This window comes from Apiospora marii (assembly GCF_038362585.1).
Source record: "Apiospora marii strain CBS 49790 chromosome Unknown utg000007l_segment0_segment0, whole genome shotgun sequence".
NCBI classification, from domain to species: domain Eukaryota; kingdom Fungi; phylum Ascomycota; class Sordariomycetes; order Amphisphaeriales; family Apiosporaceae; genus Apiospora; species Apiospora marii.
In genome coordinates this window covers 2,100,892-2,121,875 of record NW_027117379.1, presented here as the reverse complement: position 1 = coordinate 2,121,875, position 20,984 = coordinate 2,100,892, and the positions used below count along the sequence as shown (strand labels likewise).

General features: G+C 52.1%; 3 protein-coding genes across 3 annotated transcripts; 2 read left to right on the top strand and 1 right to left on the bottom strand.

The window, feature by feature from the left end:
* Nucleotides 1–1,259: 1,259 nt before the first annotated feature.
* PG985_011043 (uncharacterized protein) lies at nucleotides 1,260–8,730 on the top strand (the record flags this gene model as incomplete). The annotated part of the gene is made up of 7 exons (XM_066830810.1): nucleotides 1,260–1,382; nucleotides 1,446–1,707; nucleotides 1,772–1,942; nucleotides 1,991–2,350; nucleotides 2,408–2,996; nucleotides 3,049–5,211; nucleotides 5,265–8,730. 7 exons carry the CDS (start codon nucleotides 1,260–1,262, stop codon nucleotides 8,728–8,730), a joined length of 7,134 nt encoding a protein of 2,377 aa, XP_066681492.1.
* Nucleotides 8,731–9,255: 525 nt separating this feature from the next.
* Nucleotides 9,256–10,145, bottom strand: PG985_011042 (uncharacterized protein; the record flags this gene model as incomplete). The annotated part of the gene is made up of 4 exons (XM_066830809.1): nucleotides 9,256–9,415; nucleotides 9,464–9,605; nucleotides 9,798–10,044; nucleotides 10,098–10,145. The coding sequence occupies 4 exons, from the start codon at nucleotides 10,143–10,145 to the stop codon at nucleotides 9,256–9,258; spliced, it is 597 nt and encodes a 198-aa protein (XP_066681491.1).
* A 2,979-nt stretch (nucleotides 10,146–13,124) lies between these two features.
* On the top strand, nucleotides 13,125–13,352 carry PG985_011041 (uncharacterized protein; the record flags this gene model as incomplete). The annotated part of the gene is made up of 1 exon (XM_066830808.1): nucleotides 13,125–13,352. One exon carries the CDS (start codon nucleotides 13,125–13,127, stop codon nucleotides 13,350–13,352), a length of 228 nt encoding a protein of 75 aa, XP_066681490.1.
* Between the last annotated feature and the right edge of the window lie 7,632 nt (nucleotides 13,353–20,984).

Genomic DNA, 20,984 nt, shown 5'->3' with positions numbered 1-20,984 from the left:
GGCTAGGAGAAGTTGGAAGTTCGAGCTTTATGCTCCGGACTTGGCCGTTATCAAGGTCTGCACAATACAAAACCCACACGCGGGCCCAATCTAAAGGCGTCGGATCGTTGGGGTCAAATTGTCGGGGTTGGAGAGACATTGGCTATAGTCAGTAAAGGGGCGGTAACAAACACCTGCTCAGCCGGCCTATTTTTAGACTTGGTTATGGCCATGAGTTGGAATACAGTCTGTGGCCAGTATTCCTTGCTTCATGTATGGGCCAGGCCAGCAGGAACCTTTTTCGAACCTTGTCGGAAGGGGTGACGGACATGATGAATAGCTGGAGTGCCAAGGCTTTCTTTGACTAGGCTCACGCCAAGATCTCCACAGATTTACTGGAGCTGCATTGGGCGACCGAGCATTCATCAGATGGGGTTTCTTTTTCATTCTTTTCAGAATTGCGACATCCTTTGCGATCAACCAAAACTGGCTTGATACTCAATCGCGGGGAATATATAGAGGAAGGTTGGTCTTGGACTACTATCATTTGAAGCTATATATCTTTGACTTTATAAGAACACCCGCCAGAGTGTTTACGGCCGAACAGTGTCGCAAATCAATCAACCAGTCAACCACCGGACCGACGGTTGGTTGACAGAAGAGTTGATGTGTTTGGTCGACCTTTTGGCTGTATATTAATCAAATTGATTGGCAAAGCAACCACATGACGGTGGTGGGCTGACAGAAATTCTTTTACTCGGTTGTTTTACTTGTAACACTGCGGCTGACCGGTTACGGCCGAGATTGGGTCTGACAAAGGCTTGGATGGGGGCTACAAGTCCTGCAAGCCATCACAGGTATCACAGGTATCACAGGTATCACAGGTATCACAGGTATCACAGGTATCACAGGTATCACACGCTCGTATTCCGGAGCTAGTTTCTGTCTTGATCGACACCGATTGACCGACACCGAAACATTTTGGTGTCTACACTTTGAACGAAATGCTGGCCAGGCTCCAAGGTGGAGGATGCGAAGGGTAATCCTACATCAGTTTTTGGGTAACCAGTCAGCTTACGTTACACCGAGCTGTCCGCCACCAGTAGTGTACCGTTTGAAGCCCCCACCAGCTGGCATGTAACTCAAGGGTGGTGTTGTCATCATCTTGGCATTGCTTTTAGTTCGATTCCTTTCCCAGGCCTGGCCGATGTCTCCCACCTTAACCCCAGAATCAATCGGATCATAGTCTCCATTCTGGGGCATCAAGCCGAAAGCAGCAAATGGCATCGTCTTCACACTCGTCAACCACGACACCGAGTCTTTGGGACAAAGCCTTCAACTCGTTGGACGCCAATCTCCGCAATGGGCTGATTGCATCTACAACCCATAAACGAGATATTCTTGTAGGATCCATGATTCCATAATATGCTACGCTATCAGCAAGTAGAACTAACGAGAGGATATAGGCTGCTGTGCTAACCGAGGTCGAAGCCCAAAGAGCGGTCTCTGAACGCAAGAGATGGAAATTCAAGAAGCCCAACGGGGATACGGTCATCGTGCGACACGTTCTGGAGAAGATTGCCGGGTGGATCAAGACCTTCCAGTCAGTGGGAGATGTCGCCGTGCAATTTGATCCTGTTCATGCCGCATTGCCTTGGGCCGCCTTCCGGTTCCTTCTACGGACAGTTGTGTCAGATGTCGAGGTATTCGGGGCCCTGGTGAGCGACTGTACGTAACATGCGATAGGGGTGATGAAAGTCGACGGTACACACAAGCTGACCTCATGCGGCAGTGGAGGTCATTGCCCACATCATCACGCGCTACCGAGAGTTCGAGGGTCTCTACTTGCAAGATGCCAAGTCGGAGATTGAGCTTATGTTGGAGAGTACTCTAGCACGTCTCTACGGCGAAGTTTTATGTTACCTAGCTCGAGCAATGAGTTTGTTTCAGGAGACTTCTGCAAGTAAGTGTAATATTCCTCGATTTCTGAATAGGGGCTAATACAAGACAGCCCGGTCCCTTAAGAGCTTCTTTCGTGTGGCAAGCCCCAATCAAATACGCAAAATCCAGTCCCAGGATGAGGAGGCACAGAAACTTGCTGGACTGCTGGACTCAGGCACATTACGCATCATCAAGAACGTGGTTATTGGTCAGTCTAACAATGCCGTTGTTTCTGCTGCCATGTCCGTTTCTGAAAAGAAGCACAACAAAATCACGGAATGGATCTCTGCACAGCCCTACCGCAAATGCCATCATTTTGTCTCAGACTCCCGACCGCCAGGAGCAGGGGAGTGGCTGCTTTCCCACCACGGATATACCGAATGGCAGTCGTCAAGCTCACCTTCTCTGTTGTTACTTCATGGGATCATAGGTTCGGGAAAATCTACACTTTTTTCTTTGGTAGTAGATTCCTGGCTGTCTGATCTAGGCAATGGTGTGTCAACTGCCTCTTTGGCATACTTTTACTGTGGAGATCCCGATGTTGACAACGCGCATCTTTCGTGCGATGATGTAATGAGGACCATCCTTGGTCAACTTGCTATCGAAAGGGTGAATCCGGAAAACGTTTCGACCTGCATCGTTGCTGAATTCAAGCGCCAGGAAGCCAGATCAAGTGTAAACAAGCTTGACATTCCCAAATTGAGGACTCGGGGGTGTGTACAGCTTATTCTGGAACTGGCCGAACAGCAAGACCTGGCCATCATGATTGATGCCATCGATAGCATCGAGGAAATTGAGCGCCATGGCCTCATTGCTGCATTGGAGGAGATACTAGCGAAAGCGGACAATGTCGTCAAGGTTCTTATCACAAGCAGAAGCAATGGCCGGACGATTATAGCCATTGAGCCGAACGAGCAGATCCGGATCACCAGCGAAAAAACGGCGCAAGATATGGGCGTATTCGTTAACCAGCTGGTCGACACCGCGGTTGCGAATCGGTTGCTCCTGGGCGGGGATGTGCCACCTGACTTACGAATTTTATTGATTCGAACACTCATTGACGGCGCTGGAGAGATGTGAGGCTCCTCCATCCATGCCCCTCGAACGGCTTAGCTAATTATTACTTAGGTTCCTTTGGGTGAAGCTGCAAGTTGATCGTTTTTGCCGCGGAAACCACAAGGACGATGTCATTGCAACGCTGCAAACAAAACTTCCGGAAACCTTACAGCAGCTATATCAAGAGACGTTGGACTTTATCTTCAACAATGGCACCAGGTCACGAGAGGTTGCTGTCAGGGTCTTTTCCTGGGTTCTCTATATGAGAGAACCACTGAAACCCACTGCTCTTCTGGCTGCATTATCCTCGGCTGAACAGGGATCGGAACTCCAGTTGTCGCAAATCACGAACATGTGCGCGAATTTGGTCCTTCTGGATACCAAACGCCACGCCATTTGTTTCGTGCATCAATCAGTACGTGAATTCCTGGTCGGCCAGGAGCCATTCGCGCCCGAAGCAGCACATCGTCTTCTTGCTTCAGCTTGCATTGAGACTGCGGCCCGGGGTCTGCCGCCAACAGAGATATTCGAGTCACCTTGCCATGACTTTGGTGTCTATGCAGCCATGTACTGGCCCGTTCACACAAAGATGGCTGGAGACGCGAATGACAATGAACCCAGCCTCCAAAGAGTAACAGCATTCATGTTTGACGAGGATTTTGATACCACATTGTCCTTCGATTTGTGGCTTCGAATGATACGGAAAATCGGGTCAAGTCTTGCAAGAGATCACGTCATGAAACCCGACCTGGACTCAATCCCCAGTAGTAGTATTGGGTCTCTGTTTACCGTCAGCCTCTTTGGACTGGACAGTTTACTTGGTATAGTCTTGAAGAGAGAGGATGGGATTGACGTGAACGAGCGGAACGAGCACGGGCAGACTCCGGTTTATCTTGCTGCTGGTGCAGGCCACGAAAGGTCTGTCTCCATGCTTGTGGACCGCGGGGCCGACATCAACATTGCGTTTGCCGGGAAACACGGTAGTCCTCTACACGCGGCCTGCTTCAAGGGGCACTTGGGAGTGGTCGAGACTCTCCTGGGACTGGAAGTGGACGTTGCTTCCGGTGGCATATACGAAGATGCCCTACAAGCAGCTTTCCTAGGCAGTCAAGAAGGAGTGGCACTTCGTCTCATCGAGCATGACGGTGTGGTCACAACCGAAGAGGACTGCGAAAGAGCTTTGGAGGGGGCTGCTCGCTCAGGGTTTATACGTGTTATCGAACGACTGCAAAGCTCGCGGTTTGTGGCACTGAGCAAGTACCAGGGCAAGACCGACAAGCTGAGTAAGAAGATAAGGAAAGCGATAGAGGGCGGCGAGCTCAACGTCCTCCGTCAGTTCCTGGACACGCAGGTCAACAGTAAAGACATCCTTCCCCCCGATTCTGTTTGCCTGGCAACTCTATACACGCATCGAGACATGGTGGAATTCGTCCTGGAACAAGGCGCGAGCATCGAAGCCGAAGGTTTCTTAGGGACGCCGTTAAGAACAGCCTCTCTTCTCAACTCTGAATCCCTCGTCCGGTTGCTCGTGAACAGAGGCGCGAACGTCAACGCCTGTGGCGAGTTTGGGGATGCACTACAAGCTGCAGCATCAAAAGGTCACACCTCGATAGTAAAGCTTCTCATTGACGAAGGCGCCGACATCGACCAACGGACAGGTTATTTTGGAACAGCCCTCCAAGCAGCAGCATATCACGGCCAAGAGAAGACTGTGGAGTTTCTCCTTAGTATCGGTGCGGGTGTCCATATTGAGGGTTATTCGAGAGATGCCTTTGGTGCGGCGGCAGAGGGAGGGCATCAAAATATTTTGATGCTGATGTTACAAAAAGGATATATGTCCCGCCTCCCACTTCCTTCACCCATGAATTTCAGCACACCTCCTCCGCCACCTCCCCCGCCATACAAGACAATCTTAAGGGATGCATCCCCTGGACGGGCTCCAAATTTATCTGGAGAGGAATCCCGAAGCGCCAATGGGGAAAGGCCGTTGTTCGACCTTCATACCATCTATGATGTAGCGACAGGTGGATCTATGAGCCTTCGCCAAGGGACGAAGAATGCATCAACCGCCGAAGAAACGTCTTGCTCGCATGTACTGGTGGGCGGAAATCACCCGCTCTGGACCGCTGCTTCAGCTGGTCATGGTGACGCTGTCAAGCTACTCTTGGACCAAAAGAAGAGACTTGATATCTCCGATTTAGAAACCGTTGAGGCACTGACTATTGCTGCTTCGAGGTGTCATCTCGATGTCATCAAGACGATACTGGACTCTGTATCACAACGTCAAGCCTTGGGTTATATCAAGCTGGTTCTCGACGAGGACGTCGCTCATCGCAACCTCGAGTCGTGGAATTGGCTTTCGCCATGGCGACAAGCGCTCTATCTATGTCTGAGGCAGAGGAACTGAGAAATCAATCACAACCGGCTGCCATCAAATACCGTGGCCGCAGAGTCGACAGAGAAAAACTGATCTCGGACTTTGAAAGTGCGTGCAGACACGGTGATGATGCGCTTCTCGGTGCCATAATCGGGTCAAAACACTACAAAGCACTGTCGGAAGAAGGATTTAATGCAGGCTTTCGTGCCGGCGTATTGAACGGACAGGTCCTGTCCGTACGGATTATCCACGAATCTGCCGTCCCTAAAAGCTATCTTGAAATCTCAATCCAGGATGCTTTTGTGGTAGCAGCGGCCCATGGCTTCAAAGACATAATGGTTTCCATCAATTCTTATTGTTCAACTCGTTGCAAACTCATGGACGCTACTGTCATTAGTTCTCTTACAATCTCGAGCGAGAAGGGACATCTTCAGGTTGTCCGTTATCTGGTTGAAGAGTTGCAGGCCGATATCAACAAATATGCACCTGATACGGAGGCAAGTTCTCGGAAGTCAAATATCGAAACTAGTGAGATCCCAGACTCTATCAACACACAAGCAAATGGGTGTGTTTTAGTTGAGTCGCCAAAAATATCTCCGCTTCAAGCGGCACTGCGAGGCTTTGCAAGATTCAGTCCTTCTCCCATCGAGCGGTACACAAATCCTGCCTTGGATTCACCAGAGTCAGATCAAGGACGACGCACAGGCCAAGCCGGGACAGCCGAGGTCCTGATGTTCCTTCTTCAAAACGGTGCAAACCCCAACGACTTAGGCGGTCAGGATATGTATCCAATACACTCCGCTGCTAAATGGTGTCCTTTGCATGTCGTAGAGGGCTTTATATCCGCGGGTGCTAATGTCAACGTATCGCGGTGTGGTCGCGATACTGCTCTTTTCGCAGCAGCTGGACGCGAGCTTTCTGCAGCACCCATTGTCGAGACGCTTTTTGCAGCAGGTGCAACCATTCCAAAAGAGCACCTAACCGAAACGAATCTGCTGGAGCAAGCATTGTGCTATTTTCAGGTTGGAATCTACAATAAGAAGTTTCCTTACATTCTTGACTATCAAGCCCGTGTCGCCAGCCATGACGGCCCCTTCTTACGCGGCGTTCAAGCCCCTAACCGCAACGACTTCAGCCACGCCGATGGCTATTTCTTAGAAGCACCCTCTCTAGAATATGTCTTCAAAGAGGGTTCCGGTGCCGTTCTGTTCGACCTCTTGTCCAGAATGCCCCACGCAGCAACAACCAACCAAGGATGGTCTCTAGTCCTGCAGATGGCTGCGGTCCTTGACAACCGTCCATTCGTTGATATCCTGCTCTCTCGTGGTTCGGACGTCAATGCTGTAGATGGCTATTACGGTACAGCGCTGGAAGGCGCATCTCGCTTCGGCCACGCGCGTGTAGTTCAAAATCTCTTGGACAGCGGCGCCCAAGTGAATCTTATTGGAGGACGCTGGCATACAGCATTGCAAGCTGCTCTTGCAGGTGGTCACGAAGGTGTCGTGCAGATACTGCTGAGCCACGGCGCCGATCTGAAACTTCAAGTTCCGAACCAAGACAACACCCGTGACGAATCCCCCTTACAGCTAGGTGTCTCATCCGGGAAACTAGGAATCGTTAAGGCGCTACTCGGAAAAGAAAAAAGCTTGGTTCATGGCAAGCCCGAGTCATTGGCCCCTCTAGTATTGGCTGCAAAATTTGGATTTTGGGAGATAACCAAAGAGCTGCTTGACTCTGGGGCACCAGTCAACATATGTGCGCCGAAACGACAAGGTTATTCATACTTGATACACGGAGAAGCAAGCCCAATCCATGCAGCTGTTTCAGAAGGTCACTTGAATGTGATCAGATTGCTGCTCGCTCACGGGGCGAACGTGGAGTTGGATGTCGAGCAAGTGCCAAAACCTCTCTGTCTCGCAGCAGCCAAAGGCGACGTTGGAGCCGTGGTGATTTTGCTATCAGCTGGAGCCAAAATGGATGACGAGAAGGCTTTATGTGCGGCTGTCGAAAATCGCAACATCGAGGTTGCCAGGGAGCTTGTCACAGCTGGGTCGCCGGTATCATCGTTGGCTTTTAATCAGGCTTGCAAAAATGGCCGTCTTGAGATGCTCGAGGCGTTGATTGAGAGAGTCTACGATGGCGAAGATCCTGAAGCTGTTGTGACCAATGCTATGGCAATTCCAAGGATTAGCGAGACCGTCGTTTCTTTCCTGCTTGACTACGCACTACCGACAAGGAAAGACATTTCCCGTATTTGCGCGGAAGGATCAACATTATCATGCACAAAGCTGGCGAAGATAGAGCACATCAACTTCGATCAGCCGGACAAGAACGGTGACTATCCATTGCAGATTGCAGCCACAAATCTTCATCCCAGTGTAGTCTCGCTTTTACTCTCGCGTGGAGCACACCCCGATTGCCATCATTCAAGAAACGGAACACCACTAGAATTGGCACTGGAAATTTGCGCAAAACCCGATCTGCTCATGATATCATCAAAAAGTTCTGATATGGTCCACGAACTGCCTCGACCAGCAACCCTAATGGGCCTTTACCCTGATAACCCTGATTGGTTCCCATTCATGGGTTTCCCACATGATCCCATGGCTGTGGACTCTGAAGAGATCCCATCCATACTGCGCTGCGAAAGGATCGTGCGACTTCTTGTTGACCATGGAGCAGCACTCGGCAATAGCGGACGGCCATTTGGTCCCCCTTTGCATCCTGCCTGTTTCATTGGGAATAAATCCATGGTACAGGTGCTAATAAGAAATGGAGCCAAGATCAATGAAGCTGGTGGTTTTTTCAGAGAGGCCATATTCGCCGCCGTACAAGGGGGCCACCCCGACATCATCGCACTGCTTCTCGAACACGACCCCCAAACCAACCAGACGCACTCGGAATATGCCACCCCATTACATCTGGCTTGTGCAAATGGACACGTTGCATGTGCGCGCAGGCTTTTGGAATACGGCGCTGATGCCACAGCTCTGGATTCTAAAAACCAGACACCGTTGACAATGGCCTTGAATGCTCAATCCACGTCGAGAACACTTGACACTGAGGAGACGATTGTAGAAACCCTCGCCAACACAGCCAAGAGCCTGCGGATTAGCGATGACGATCTGATGGTGGCGGCACGACTTGACTACAGGGTTGGCCGAAATAACCTCAGGCACCTTCTAACACGTGCCACGGATAGAGTCGTCTCCGAAGGATTCATTTGCCGCTTGGTAGAAAGTTTCCATTTTCCAGACGAAGAAGTACTGGGTCTACTTTTGCGAAGAGCAGGTGGCATCGGGGTGACGGACAATATGTTCAACGCTTGTCGAAGTGACGAAATGCGGCGAGCATTGCTCAAGCTCAGAGATGAGTGATGATCAACATCCCTTCCAGCCGGTGAGCAAGATCTTGAGGTGCACCGTGCGCTTCTCCCACTGCCTGTGACCATCACTCAGGGTCAACTCATCGGGTAGTGCTGAAGGCTTGGTCCATACTGATCGGAGCCGTTGATGGCGAGATTGCTTTCAGCCCGAAATTGAAAGCAATGATGGTGTATTGGTTTCCTTTGTGTTCTGGTATGCCATCCTCGGTGACGCTGTGACGTATGATCATGACTGGAAGAGCCTCTCGCATGAAAGGCCCTCCGGTCACGATTCCAGTGTATGAACGTACCTCCCGGCAGACGGGAAAAGACTGATGAGGATATCAACACTTGGGTCCGAAACCAAGGAGTGTGTAGTTTCAATGATAAAGTGGGTATCGCACAAGTAGGGCAGTCTTTATTCGCGGACGCCATCAAGGTTGGATATCATGGTTGAAGAAGAACACCTTCATTACCTCCCAAATTTGACCTCTCCCGGAGCTGTGTCGCCTGCGAACGTCATGCGGAGGATGGCTTATCATTCCGAAGGTCCTCCCGGGTTGCCAGCGTATATTACCCCCTTGTGGAAGACATGTACTCGTTCGTCAAGGATGAAGAAGCTGTCTTCGCCCCGGAAGGCCTGGGGTGCCACTCGCGCCATATGATACATCCAGAGCTTCTGGGCGGCGACAAGGTGACTTCGTCAGTGGCAGCCGTGGGAAAAGCCAATATATGGTCACCGACACCGCCATATTACTCGATATTGGTCTGCGCCCGGTATCGTTGGCATGGTGTGGACTTCCTGGGGGTTGAAGGCGGTATCCAATCGTGTGAGGCTCATCCCGTCCTCTCCACCATCCTCAAGTGATGAGTGGGCATCAAGGTGCGCTGGAAAGCATCATGCACGACTCTCAAGCTGCCAATGTAAAAGTAAAGCCGAACTATCGCGGTTTCGACGAAAGGGTGTTTAGCGATCCTCCTCGTCCGTCATTCAATTATCAATGAAGACTGCGGTGCTGGCTCGACGCGTGCTCAAGATCTCAGCAAACCGTCACATCGTCGGTCCGGGTGGGCAGGTACCGCGCCGAACTCGCGCATATACTCCATTCGGAGTTCTTGGCCGGGATAGGGTCGGGGAACTGTTGAAGTGGCAAGGTTGTTTCCACGGCGTTGCTTGTTGAAAGCCGTCGCGAAGCGGCAGTCCGCCCGGAACCACGTTCTCGGGCTCTGTGCACGACAATTTGACGGCATTGACGTCGCGCATCACGAGCGAAGTTTGACTTCGAGCAACCAGTTGATGGAAAGGCCGTCGTTGGATGACAACACGCTGGAGGCGGTTAGCTAGTTCGACTTCAGGTGACCAAGCGGGAGGGAACTTACTACACATCCAGGCATCCTCGGCGCGGTCTCGCGATCATGAAGCTTCATCGTGAAGTGCGACCACTACGCCAATCTCGGCGGCGATGTTATCCATGAGCCATGATTGGAGTTCCGCGCAAATGTCCGAACTCGCCCGCTTCGATGAGTCCACGGCCGTACTCGGATACATCGCAACCACTATCCCCCTTGTCGCCCCGCCGAGCAGACACCCCGCTCCCGCTATCTTTTCTCCTCGCTTCTTCCTGTACATGTCTCATCTTGTGTTTCTCCTATTCTATGTTCTCTAGGGATTCTTCTTTCCCCTTTTCTATTTCTTTCCTCTTCGTTCTTTTTGTTCTTGTTGTTGTCTTCTTCTCTTTTTCTTTTCTTTTCTTTTTTTCTTTTTTAGTTTATTCCCTCTTGTTCACATGTCTCCTCCTGGCTCCCCCTGTTTGGCCCATCACCGACCAATCCCTTGCCACATCAACCCATAAGCCCCAAAGGCACAATTGCCGTAACTTGTCCTTCCCCTTCTCAACATGCTTCCATTACACCTGCAAGACCCCGTCGTCCTAGAAGCCGGCGTCCCAACACGTCGTCATCATCAGCGATGCCATGGTCGTCATCCTTGTCGTGGAGAGTGGTATTGATTGTAGATTGGTTTGGACCATTCCCGCCTGGTTCAAAGAGTGTCCAGACCAGGAGGTTAAATGCGTCGCGCTTCCTCCGAAGGCCTCGCGTGGCATCGAAAACAGCGCCGTCGGTTCTCGTTGCTCGTCGTCTAATCTTTCCTTTTATATGCGACCCCCTGTCTCTGCTGCCGAGATACGAGGACTGGCAGGGTCGAGCCCTGAGAAGGCCATCTCGTGTGCCACTTCTCTTGATAGCGGTTTTGATGTCAGCTCGAACATGGAGCGGTGGGCGAATGGCAGCACTCTTGGGTCGCCAGATCAATGGAGAGAGGCAACGGGTTTGCGATCGTGTATGTCGCCCGCAGTGATATGGGGTTCGACATTGAGGGTGACTTTTTAACGGCCCTCGTGATCATTAGTCGCTTCATGTCGGGACAAGCCGGGGCTGAAAATGGGCCAAGGATCGGATCTCGCGAGTGCACAAAAGTAAGCGAGCCCCGGGGTGGTAAGGATCCCCTTTGATGGTATGGATGAGAAGCGGCGGCTGTACTTGCCGCCGAGTAGTCAACCGACCCGAGTCGGGGGCTGTTGACAAGGCCCCCTCTGGATGTGGGCAAAGCATCCGCGTCCCCGTGATCTACTAAGATAGATCCGGCGAAGGGCGCCTCGGGTCGGGCCTCCAATCCGGGTACTATAACAAGCGTGTCGCCGCGGCGACCCATGTCATCCACAGACCCAGGTCCGTGAGTGGCAGGAGCACCTTCAACCAGCCCCGAAGCACAGTGCCGGGCTGTAGGGAAATGGCCCGCGCCGGGCTCACTTTGGAGAGCTGCAAATTGCTCCAGACTGCGAGACTAGCCATGAGGAAGATTGTTCCCGGGTATCTCAATACCTGGGAAGAGATTGTCTTGTTGGAAGGAGAAGAAGAGGGGAACGTCTGACTAGACACGGAATAACGAGTATTGGGGAGATGGCTTGGTTGATGACCTTGTGTGGCTGCCTGCTTGCTTAGTTGGAGGGGAGATGGCATGTCTTGTACTTATCGTATCACGTTTATTCGTCATTGAAGTTTCTCGGTGCTAGAGTTTTCGTGTCGGTTTGAGGTCCACAAGGTTATCAAGTCCAAACATAAGTACGAAGTTTATGCATGCGATAGTCTCGCCAGAACGTCTGAAAGCCGACATACCCTTAGAATAAATGTTTCTCGTATTACCTTAACTCAAGCCAACCACCAACCACACAGCACCTGCGCAAGTGCGACATGCAAAGTCTAACTGCACCATGTATGCCTAACGCACCCTCTCTAAGCGGTTTCATGCACGTCGTTACTCATCACCCAGGGGCAGAAACAGAAGGCTGGTTCAAGACGACGCTATTGCCAGCTGCCGTCAAGGTCGAAACTCAACACCAGCTTCCGCCGCCCGAGGAGCCAAGCCGGCCAGCCCCGCCCGAAACCCAGGCCTCGGCTCACCACCATCCCCGAAGTTTACTTCTTGCCGCCACAGCACTGCCATGTTGCCAACATTTGATCACTTCATTAGTATCGTCGTAGAGTTACTCTTTATCTCTAGCTGCATGACCAACCCCTGATGTACGATGACTGATAGACCTAGTAGTCGTTGTCGCACATCCCCCCACCCTCCCCCGGCGAGAGCCGTGAACGAACAAGGCACCACACCAACCTCACAATGGATATCGGGAGGCGGCAGATCCGGCACAAATACGGGAACATGTGCTTTCGCCATTAGATGGCGGTCCTGCAGAATGGAAGCTTCTTTGCGCCGCCTCCGTGTTCGAAGCGTTGCTTTGGAGTAAGCACTCGTATCATGCATGATTTGAAGCCAAACTCTCTTATAAATCCATAAAGCCACCTTGTTGGTCGTAATTTGACTGGATGATGGATTCTACTTCGCAGCTTACACTGAAGCTCGGCTCTTTTCTTTCTAGGCTTCTCTCTTTCGTTTCATATCTCTTCCAAGATACTCCTCCAACGTTCCCGTGTCCGCCAGCGACCGTCCCCTACGTCTCCGTCGTGAACACCATCGCCTCCGGCTCCGGATAACCCGGGCAACCTTTCGTTCGTCATGCCACAGGCCCAGCGCTACCTGCGGTGGTGGCGGCCGATGATCTGGGTCGGCTGGGCGTGCTTGTCCATCTGCTTAGTGACTATCCTCCTCTACTTTCTCGTCAGGATGTACGTGCGAGAGGGGGAGACTTACATCTCGATCGGGCACATGGGACCTGCTTAACACCTCTCAGTTTGACCCGGTAGGGTCCATATGCGTGACGGGCCACGCAACTCGGGCTCCCTCGCCGCTACTTCGTCCTGACGCAGGCGTGGCCTACGGCCTCGGGTTTCCGGTCTTTCACTGCTCCATTCTCAGCATGGTCGACGGGTACTGGCATGCGACACGAAATGGCCCAACGCGTGCTGCCGCGGCGCGTCGACGACCATCGCTGCGGTCGCCTGCCTTTCCCCGACGGGGCTTGCTTCGCCACTGCCGGCTCTCTAGTCTGCTTAGCCACTGTCTACGGCTTCTTCAGCGCGGCCATCACGGCCATCTGGGTTTGCATAAGCAGCGCCGCCACTGCGCGCGCCCACCCCATGTCTTCAGCCTGTACGACTTCAGCAAGGGGGGTTTGAGAACGTGCTGACTGGGCCCGTCGCTATCGACGGGTTTCTAGCCGGGAGGGAGGTCGAGGGCTCTCCAACGACCAGCACTCAAGGTCGTCGTAACCAGCCTATCACTGGGCCATCGTCTTCACTGGGTAATGCATATGCGCCAGCATCAGTGCCAGCGTCGCCTGCCTGCGATATACAAAGCACCTCACTGTCCGAGTTGCTCGATGGGAGCGACAGTGGGTTTGGGTTTGCACATATAAGGGCGTCACATTTCATCAGATATCTTTGTCGGGATCAAGTCCTCTTCCAGCTACCTCATATGTTCTCAAAGTCGGAACAACGAGACCCCATGTATTTCGAATACGACCCATAAGGTCTTCTGAGAGTCTATCATTTCACTCCCCCGCTGTTAGATATCGATATACACATCACGTCGTGGAAGACGTACACACACACATACAAACAAACACACATGCATCATGCATTGGTGAGAGCAGAAAACCGACGGAGCTTAGTGCGATATCTTCCATCTATGCAGGAGCGCGTTGTAAACCCGACGGCACTGCCTATTCATTCTTACCGTCGACCGGAGGTTGCCCTCCTAACGTTGACGTGTTACTATGACTTTTCTCGGAGTAATTCACCAGTCATTAATAACATAATAGCGATGAGTGAGGCGATGAACAAGCTACAATGCGGCGTTAGTTAGTTGCACCTATTTTAAGCACACAAACACGCTTCACTGCCACGCTCTCAAAACTCGGCCGGCAGTGTTTGTAGTTTCTCCAGATCTCGGCACGGCAATCCTCCCGAAATCGGGTTCCCAAGGAACATGTATAATGCACGCGCACAGAGTAGTACGTAAGGAGCTAGCTCACCGCTCTCTTGTGAAACCGGCCAATCCGTGCTGTGGGTTATGTATTTTATGTAGGCAGGTAGGGGACGGGACAGAGAAAGTCAGACATGACGAGGATGGTGCATCCAACGGCAGATCCAAGGGATTGGCTGTGGTTGGTTCTGTAGCACACCACAGCACTGGGTCGATTAGCGCAACGTTCTGGCTTCCGGGCTCGCGGCCAGTAGGAATCGCGAGTTGGGTCAAGTGACGGGCAGTGGAGCCACGTAGGGCGAGGCAGCCGCTTCCGAGATGCGGTGCGAACTGATGTGACTACTATCCCATCGCAAATCGCAATTAAGACCCGGCGCTTGGGAAATGCAGGTAGGCTGGTAGGGTTGTGAGGATCTGGTGGAGGGGTTAGTTATGCATTTCGACTGGATGAATGGTTACATAGGTGGCGGTGGGCGTGTGTGTGTGTGTGCGAATGTGTGTGGGAGGGGGAGGGCAAGCAGCTTTGCAGCTAGCTGGGGCAGCGTGATATCAGAATCAAGCATGAGAAAAGCAAATTGGAGAAGAGGAAGACGGCTTCTGGACCAGCAGTGAAATTAAGCGCCGCCCGCCTGCAGCAAAGGGAAGCGGCTTGCATATTGCCTGCAGTAGTCGCGTTCAGGTCCATCCAGCCAGCGCGCATTAAATCAACCGTCCAGAACCGTCAACTCAACGCTGCATCCCCCTTGCAAGATCGATCAGGGAAAGCGGCGAGGGAGGGTGGTGGGGAATCACCCAGCTCTGGCGCGGAGGAAGCTCGCTGATGATGATGTGGAATTGGGGAATTGGGATTCGGGATGTGTGGGCTGCAAATCGTAGCCGATCGTCGCCCGGACAGGTAACATGACACAACGACAACGAGATGATCTGCAAATTGAGGAAGCGTTTGGGGGTATGTACTGTACTGTTGTTCACTGCTGCTGGCTGGGCTTTGTCACTTGGCAAGCTCTGGTTTATTTTTATGCCTTGTGTGAACCTTCGCTTCCAAGCGTGGAGCGGGCCAGGCAGGCTTGGCCAGGGTCGCGAGTAAGAGTGTGTCAGGACTCGGGGATGGGGCCCGCTAGAGGGCAGCAAGGAAAATGGCAGGATGGGTACAAGTAGACTTGGCGACACTGATAGTCGTCGCGGCTATTCTTGCTGCGTTGCCGTCTGGTTCTGCTGCTTGGGCCACATCAATAATTGCCTGTCAGGTTGGAGAGACTTCTGGAGAGACATTCAATAATCCTCCCGTCTCGCCGCCGTCTCCTCAACCGAGCCGTCCGTCCCCTCGTAAAGGGCACAATGGGTATGGAGCCGAGACCCAATTGGGGTCAAGTTAGGTCAAGTTAGGTAAAAGAAGCGGTCGGCTGCTCGAGAATGGCGTCAAAACGTCGAATGAAATCAAACGCGCACGAGGACGGTCTGGCCAAGGGGCCGGTTCAGCGGTTGTTCATATCCTTCTTTGTTTTCTCTAGAAGGAGGTGGACGGACGGCTGACAGTGACGTGGGATGGGGTTGCGCGACTGTCATGACGACCGGCCGACCGTACCTGCGGCCATGCCATTCCATCATCGCGTGGTCGTGGTGGAATCTGGAGTCGGCCGCCCTGGCTGGTCGCGTGGGAACCAAAAAACAGAGCTCAAACCATTCAGACAGCATGGATGGAATCGTACCAAAGAGCAAGAGCAAAAACATCATCATACCGGTCGCCAGTGCATCGAAGCGGGACAAAACGAAGACTGTGCACCTGCAGAAGAGGGACCAGTGCCATCGTGACCCGAGTACGGAAACCCGGAAGCGTCCGCCCATTACGGGATGGCTGATGGAGGCCACGATCCAGATGGAGAAGCGAATGCACTTCTCAAACAGAGCTCGGGCCAAGGGGGACACAGAGCATGGAGTCATGGACGGTTTGGATTTCCCTTGTGACTTTGTTGCTGGTGTGCCCAAAGTGCGAAGAGGGCAAGCCCACGCACGGTGCTCAGCTCGTCCATTCGTCGTCGCATATTTTTCTAGGGGGTTTGCAGGAGGAGGAAAAAAGGCAATTGGGTTGGGGGAGGGGGGTCGTGTGTCTCAGAAGCTGCAAGGTTGGCCTCCTGCCAGCCCAACTCAGAGGCTCCCCAATGCGAGTGGATCATCTCATATTCTGGAACATCAAACCATCAATCATCCTTTCTTTCCCTTCAGTGCTGCTGCTGCTGTTGTTGTTGTTATTCTTGATCATCGTCATCCATGCTCCGTCCAAAGTTGAGTGGACGAAGACGTTGCCTTCTGATGCGAGATGAGATCGAGAAAACCTGGCGTAGCGCAGTCATTCGGCAATCACCAAACTGGTGCCAACCAGCTCCTGTTTTGCAGGCCGTATCCGACGTCCACGCGCCAAACACGTATTCACGTGCCCGCATTATGTGCAATTACAGACGGATCTTCGTAAGATGGGGGGCTTGATCAGCACCTATGTCTCATCTGCTTCCATAAGGCTGCTGGATTCTTACTTGATACGCAGATCCACGGCCGGAGAGAAGCAAGTGGTAAGCTTGCCAACGAATTTTGCTGACATGCATGTGTCTGTCTGGCTAGCCGTAGCCACTTCACCCATTTGCCACAGTCCTAGTTGTTAGAACGCCCACATGGCTGCTTTGGAGTCAGTCTTTCTCCAGTTGAAACTCCTCTGTACCGGTATCGATGTGTCTCTCTAATGCTGCCCAGAATGGACTTATCCTTTTTAATACTGTGTCAAGCTCGTATTATTTAGATGATATTTGGGGGTTTATTTCAATGAGGTGACGAATATTGGCGTGGATACAACGCTGTATGGTCCCCGTCGGGAAAGAGGTCGAGCTCTTGGACCGGGGCAGGCCAGAAGAAAGGCCAGGGGTCTCCCCCCATATTCCCAGGTGTGCCATCCGCCTCCTGGGTTGATGCGAGGAAACCCAGGCCGTAACGTAGATCGCTTGTCTAAGAACCTTATGCGATGTGAACCTTCTTTTTCTTCTTCGCCAGATTCTCTCTTTACATGCGACATCATGGCTACAGTTGTTCCCCCCCTTTTTTGCTCACGACTCTGATGCGATTCGCTGGCAGAATTGAATAGGGGGCATCTTCACAAACATTGCGTTGATTGATTGTCCCCTTTCCCCGTGGTGCCCCGTAGGGCTGTATCCCTCCCCTCGGCATTGTCACGACAGCCAGGACGCGAACCCTTGGCAACCGAGACCTGGGGGCAGACAGACAAACAACATGACAGAGCGGCGGGCGTTATGCACCGAGGGTAAATAGCTTTGGGCTAGCTAGTGGCTGGCATCCGAACCCCTGATCGTAGCACGTAGTGCTGGCGGAAGGGGGCAGACTGAGGTAAGCCGTAATCTCCAGGCGTATTTTATATGCCAGGGGACGTCGGCGTAACGGTCATTTGAAGCAAGTGCTGCTGCTGCACGCGTTAATAATAAGGAGGCTGCATTTGTGTGAACTGTCAAGGTCGAACGGTTCTCGTCGGCGCACGGAGAGAGAGCGCATAGAGTTTGGCGTCCTGTGGCAGCAATGTCCGGGTCAATGTGGGAGAGCTGTCGTCGAGGGCACGAGTCAAAGTGATCAATCAGCCAAGCCGTTGAACCATCTCTCGCGTCTTTCCCCGGAAACCCACGCGCGTTGTCAGGGGGATGCCGTGCTGATGATTGGCTCCTTCCGCACAAGCTGGTCACAGATCGCTAGTCCTGAACGAGGTCGGATAATTGATTGGAATCAGAGACATCGTGTTCTGCTGAAAGTGACATGCAGTGCAGCGGTACCTGTTCTAAGCTCGCTTGAGTGTCGGTACAATAGACTTGAGATCAATAATTCAACTGAAAGGGACACCTAAAAAATTAGAGAATAACCTAGGCAAATAAGGCGCCCCCTAGCCAACGGGCCCGTAACGGACGGTCGTATCTGGCTTCAGCTTTGTGGGAGTTTGCAGGCGCCATATCTATACGGGTAATTGCATCGATGCGCGACGATCTTCATGATATGTGCGGCGCACTATATGGATAGGATTCAATACCCTACATGCATCATTTACTACCGGTACTTTCTCAGTCCATGACTGCCTGCTGCTTTGTGGCCCATGAGATGGATCAGGCACGATATCCATCCCACGATCGTACCCATGCCTCTGTCTATACTTAGCACCAGAATAACACGCGCGCCTTGCGGCACCCAAGTTGCAAAGTGGGACGGGCGGGCAGCAAGCACCTTGGAAGAAGATTTTTTTTTTCTTGAGAGGAGGCCACAACCTAGAAACCCGTCGCTCTAATTCGTATAGTACGAACGGTATTACCGAGTCTATAAAGACTTTTTAAAAAGAGACCCAGAAACCCAAAGGCGGTCAATTACTAGGCTTCAAGCTCCAGGCTGAATAATATCATCCACAGCGATGACAAGAAACGCGTGTCCGGATGCTACATTGAAATGATACATATTGTATTCAGTCGGAAACGTCTGGTGGGAAGGGTACGACTGTACATGCTCGACATCGAGCGGCGTTTTGGAAGGGCTTGCCGGGGGGCGCCCTTTTAGTTGGGACCATTTTCGCCTCCCCTTGTCCACATGCATCAAGCATCAACTCCTCCCCTCGTCGTTTGGGCGTCTCGGGTTATATGAGTGGTCAGTCGGGTCTCGTGGTCAACAGGGACCGAAGAGCCAGTCACAGCCGGCACCCAGGCCCCTAACCCTCGAATCGCCCACCGCTGTCTGACTGTTCTTTTCGCAACTGGCAGGTCCTTGCAGAGAGACGACGGCGATCTAACCAATGAGTAGCCAAGGTTTGGTCTGCTATGCCCATCAATTATGTTGCATGCATGACAAAACCGTTCAGACACATCATCCAGGCATGCAAAAATTGTACATTGGAAGCCAGAGGGCATGAATGTGTGAAGGAAATGGACGTGAAAGATAGAACCTAGAACGGTCGGATACCACCAGTCAGGTCAGGTACGACTTCCATCCATCATCCCGACTGTCGAGATGGACACTCCACTCTTTGCCCTCGTCCCGGCAGCCATTCGATGTTTTACCTATGGTTTTTGACAGGAGACAGGCAGACCTCAGGCAGTTAAGGCGGTTCAAGTTGTAGCATGGGGTGGTGTACTGTGTGTACCTACTGTATCGCACGCTCCAATCCGTGTACCTCTTTGCAGCAGGCTAGGTTAGTGTGCCCAGTGCAATTTACCTGGACAGCTCCGTGGATTTTTAGTGGCCCAGCTCCACCCTCTCTAACCAGAACAGCCGTCCAGCCATTTGCGGCATGTCAACCGTTTCTCTGCAAGGTTAGTGCGTGAATGCGTGAGTGTGTGTGCGTGTACGCGTAGGTGTGTGCTGCTTGTCCCTTCTTGTGTGGGTGTGGGTGTGTGTGTGCTTGTGTGCTGTGTGTCTGGCCTGCCTGCAGCACCCTCCTCCGGGTGGGGTGGATGAGCAACCAAAAAACCAATGCCTGGGCCAGTGAACCAACCAGTAGCAACCAGTAGTAGCCACTGCACTGGCCAGTAACCAATAGAGCCAGCAGTAGCCTGGTAGCCCGGGCCTGTCTTTTCCTCGTTCATTACTGCTCCTCCACCATCAATTCTCTCCTGCTTCTCTTTTCCCTCTTCCTTCTACCACAGCTTTCTGTCCATCTTCTCTTTCTTCCTTTTGCCCCCCTCTCTCCTTTCCCTCACCAATCGCCGCTACCGTCGCCCTTCCTTCATTCATATCTGTTCCCGCCTAGACTGTTTATACCAATCAATCAATCTCTGGTGTGGAATCGTTATCGCGTGCGTCGTTTGGTCAGCTCCCGATCAACCCAAACTTATTGGAGAAAATTGCAAGCCCCCCTCAACTTCGACAACCTGAGCAGAAAAAAAGTTACTAGTTAACCCAACACCAACTCGCAACTCGCAATCAATTCGGAAAGGGGAGAAAGAAAAGACAAGACTTGTCTGCAAGAGGATACCGGAAACCAAGAAAAAAAAAGAAGCACAACTACATCGTCGTTCCATCAGCTATTTCTCGGCATCTACCTGATACTCGACTTTTTAATCCTTGTACAATTTGTCCGTCGCGCCATCTGGTCGCCGCCTTCTATTCGCCTACATTGCAGCCGCAATCGCATATATCGGTACACACAAATCGCAAAATAATCTCTGGCCCCATCTACGTCCAACTATCGAGGAGTTGTCGAGTCGACTTTGCCCAGTGCAGAGAGATCAGGATCACTCGATTTCGTTGAAAACGTCACCTCGCCTCAATCCGCTTAGTCCGTGACCGGTTTGGGAAGAAACAAGAAAAGAAACGAGCAGACACGACAAAGAACCGCCGTTGAGAGGTGAATATTGTTACTCGCCTTTCAACTCCAGCCAAGTCAGCATTTCATCAAAGGTACGTCTGGTTAAGCTTGTGCCCAGCCCATCCAGCCCAGCCCACACCACTTGGCCAAATCCTCTCCACGAGTGTGTTTGCGGTGACCCTGGCCGTGGTGAACTTCACAGACGACTTTGAGTTCACAGGGTTGCCCTGCCCTGCATTCAATTCCCCCTCAGCATCGTTTTTGGCTGTCGAGGCCATCAAGTCCCAGTTCAACGCGCTAACCCTGCTGTTTTCGTCCTTTGTAGACTTCGTCCACTTCTTTGAAACCAAATCTGACGTCGATTGTTCTGCAGCAATAAAGCGCAATTGTTCTTTCGGGACTTGGGTACTTTTCAGTTCCCATTGATCGATTGTCGACCTGCTCTTGCTTCCTCCGTCCTATCGCATCCTCAGCGGATTCCGCGACTCCT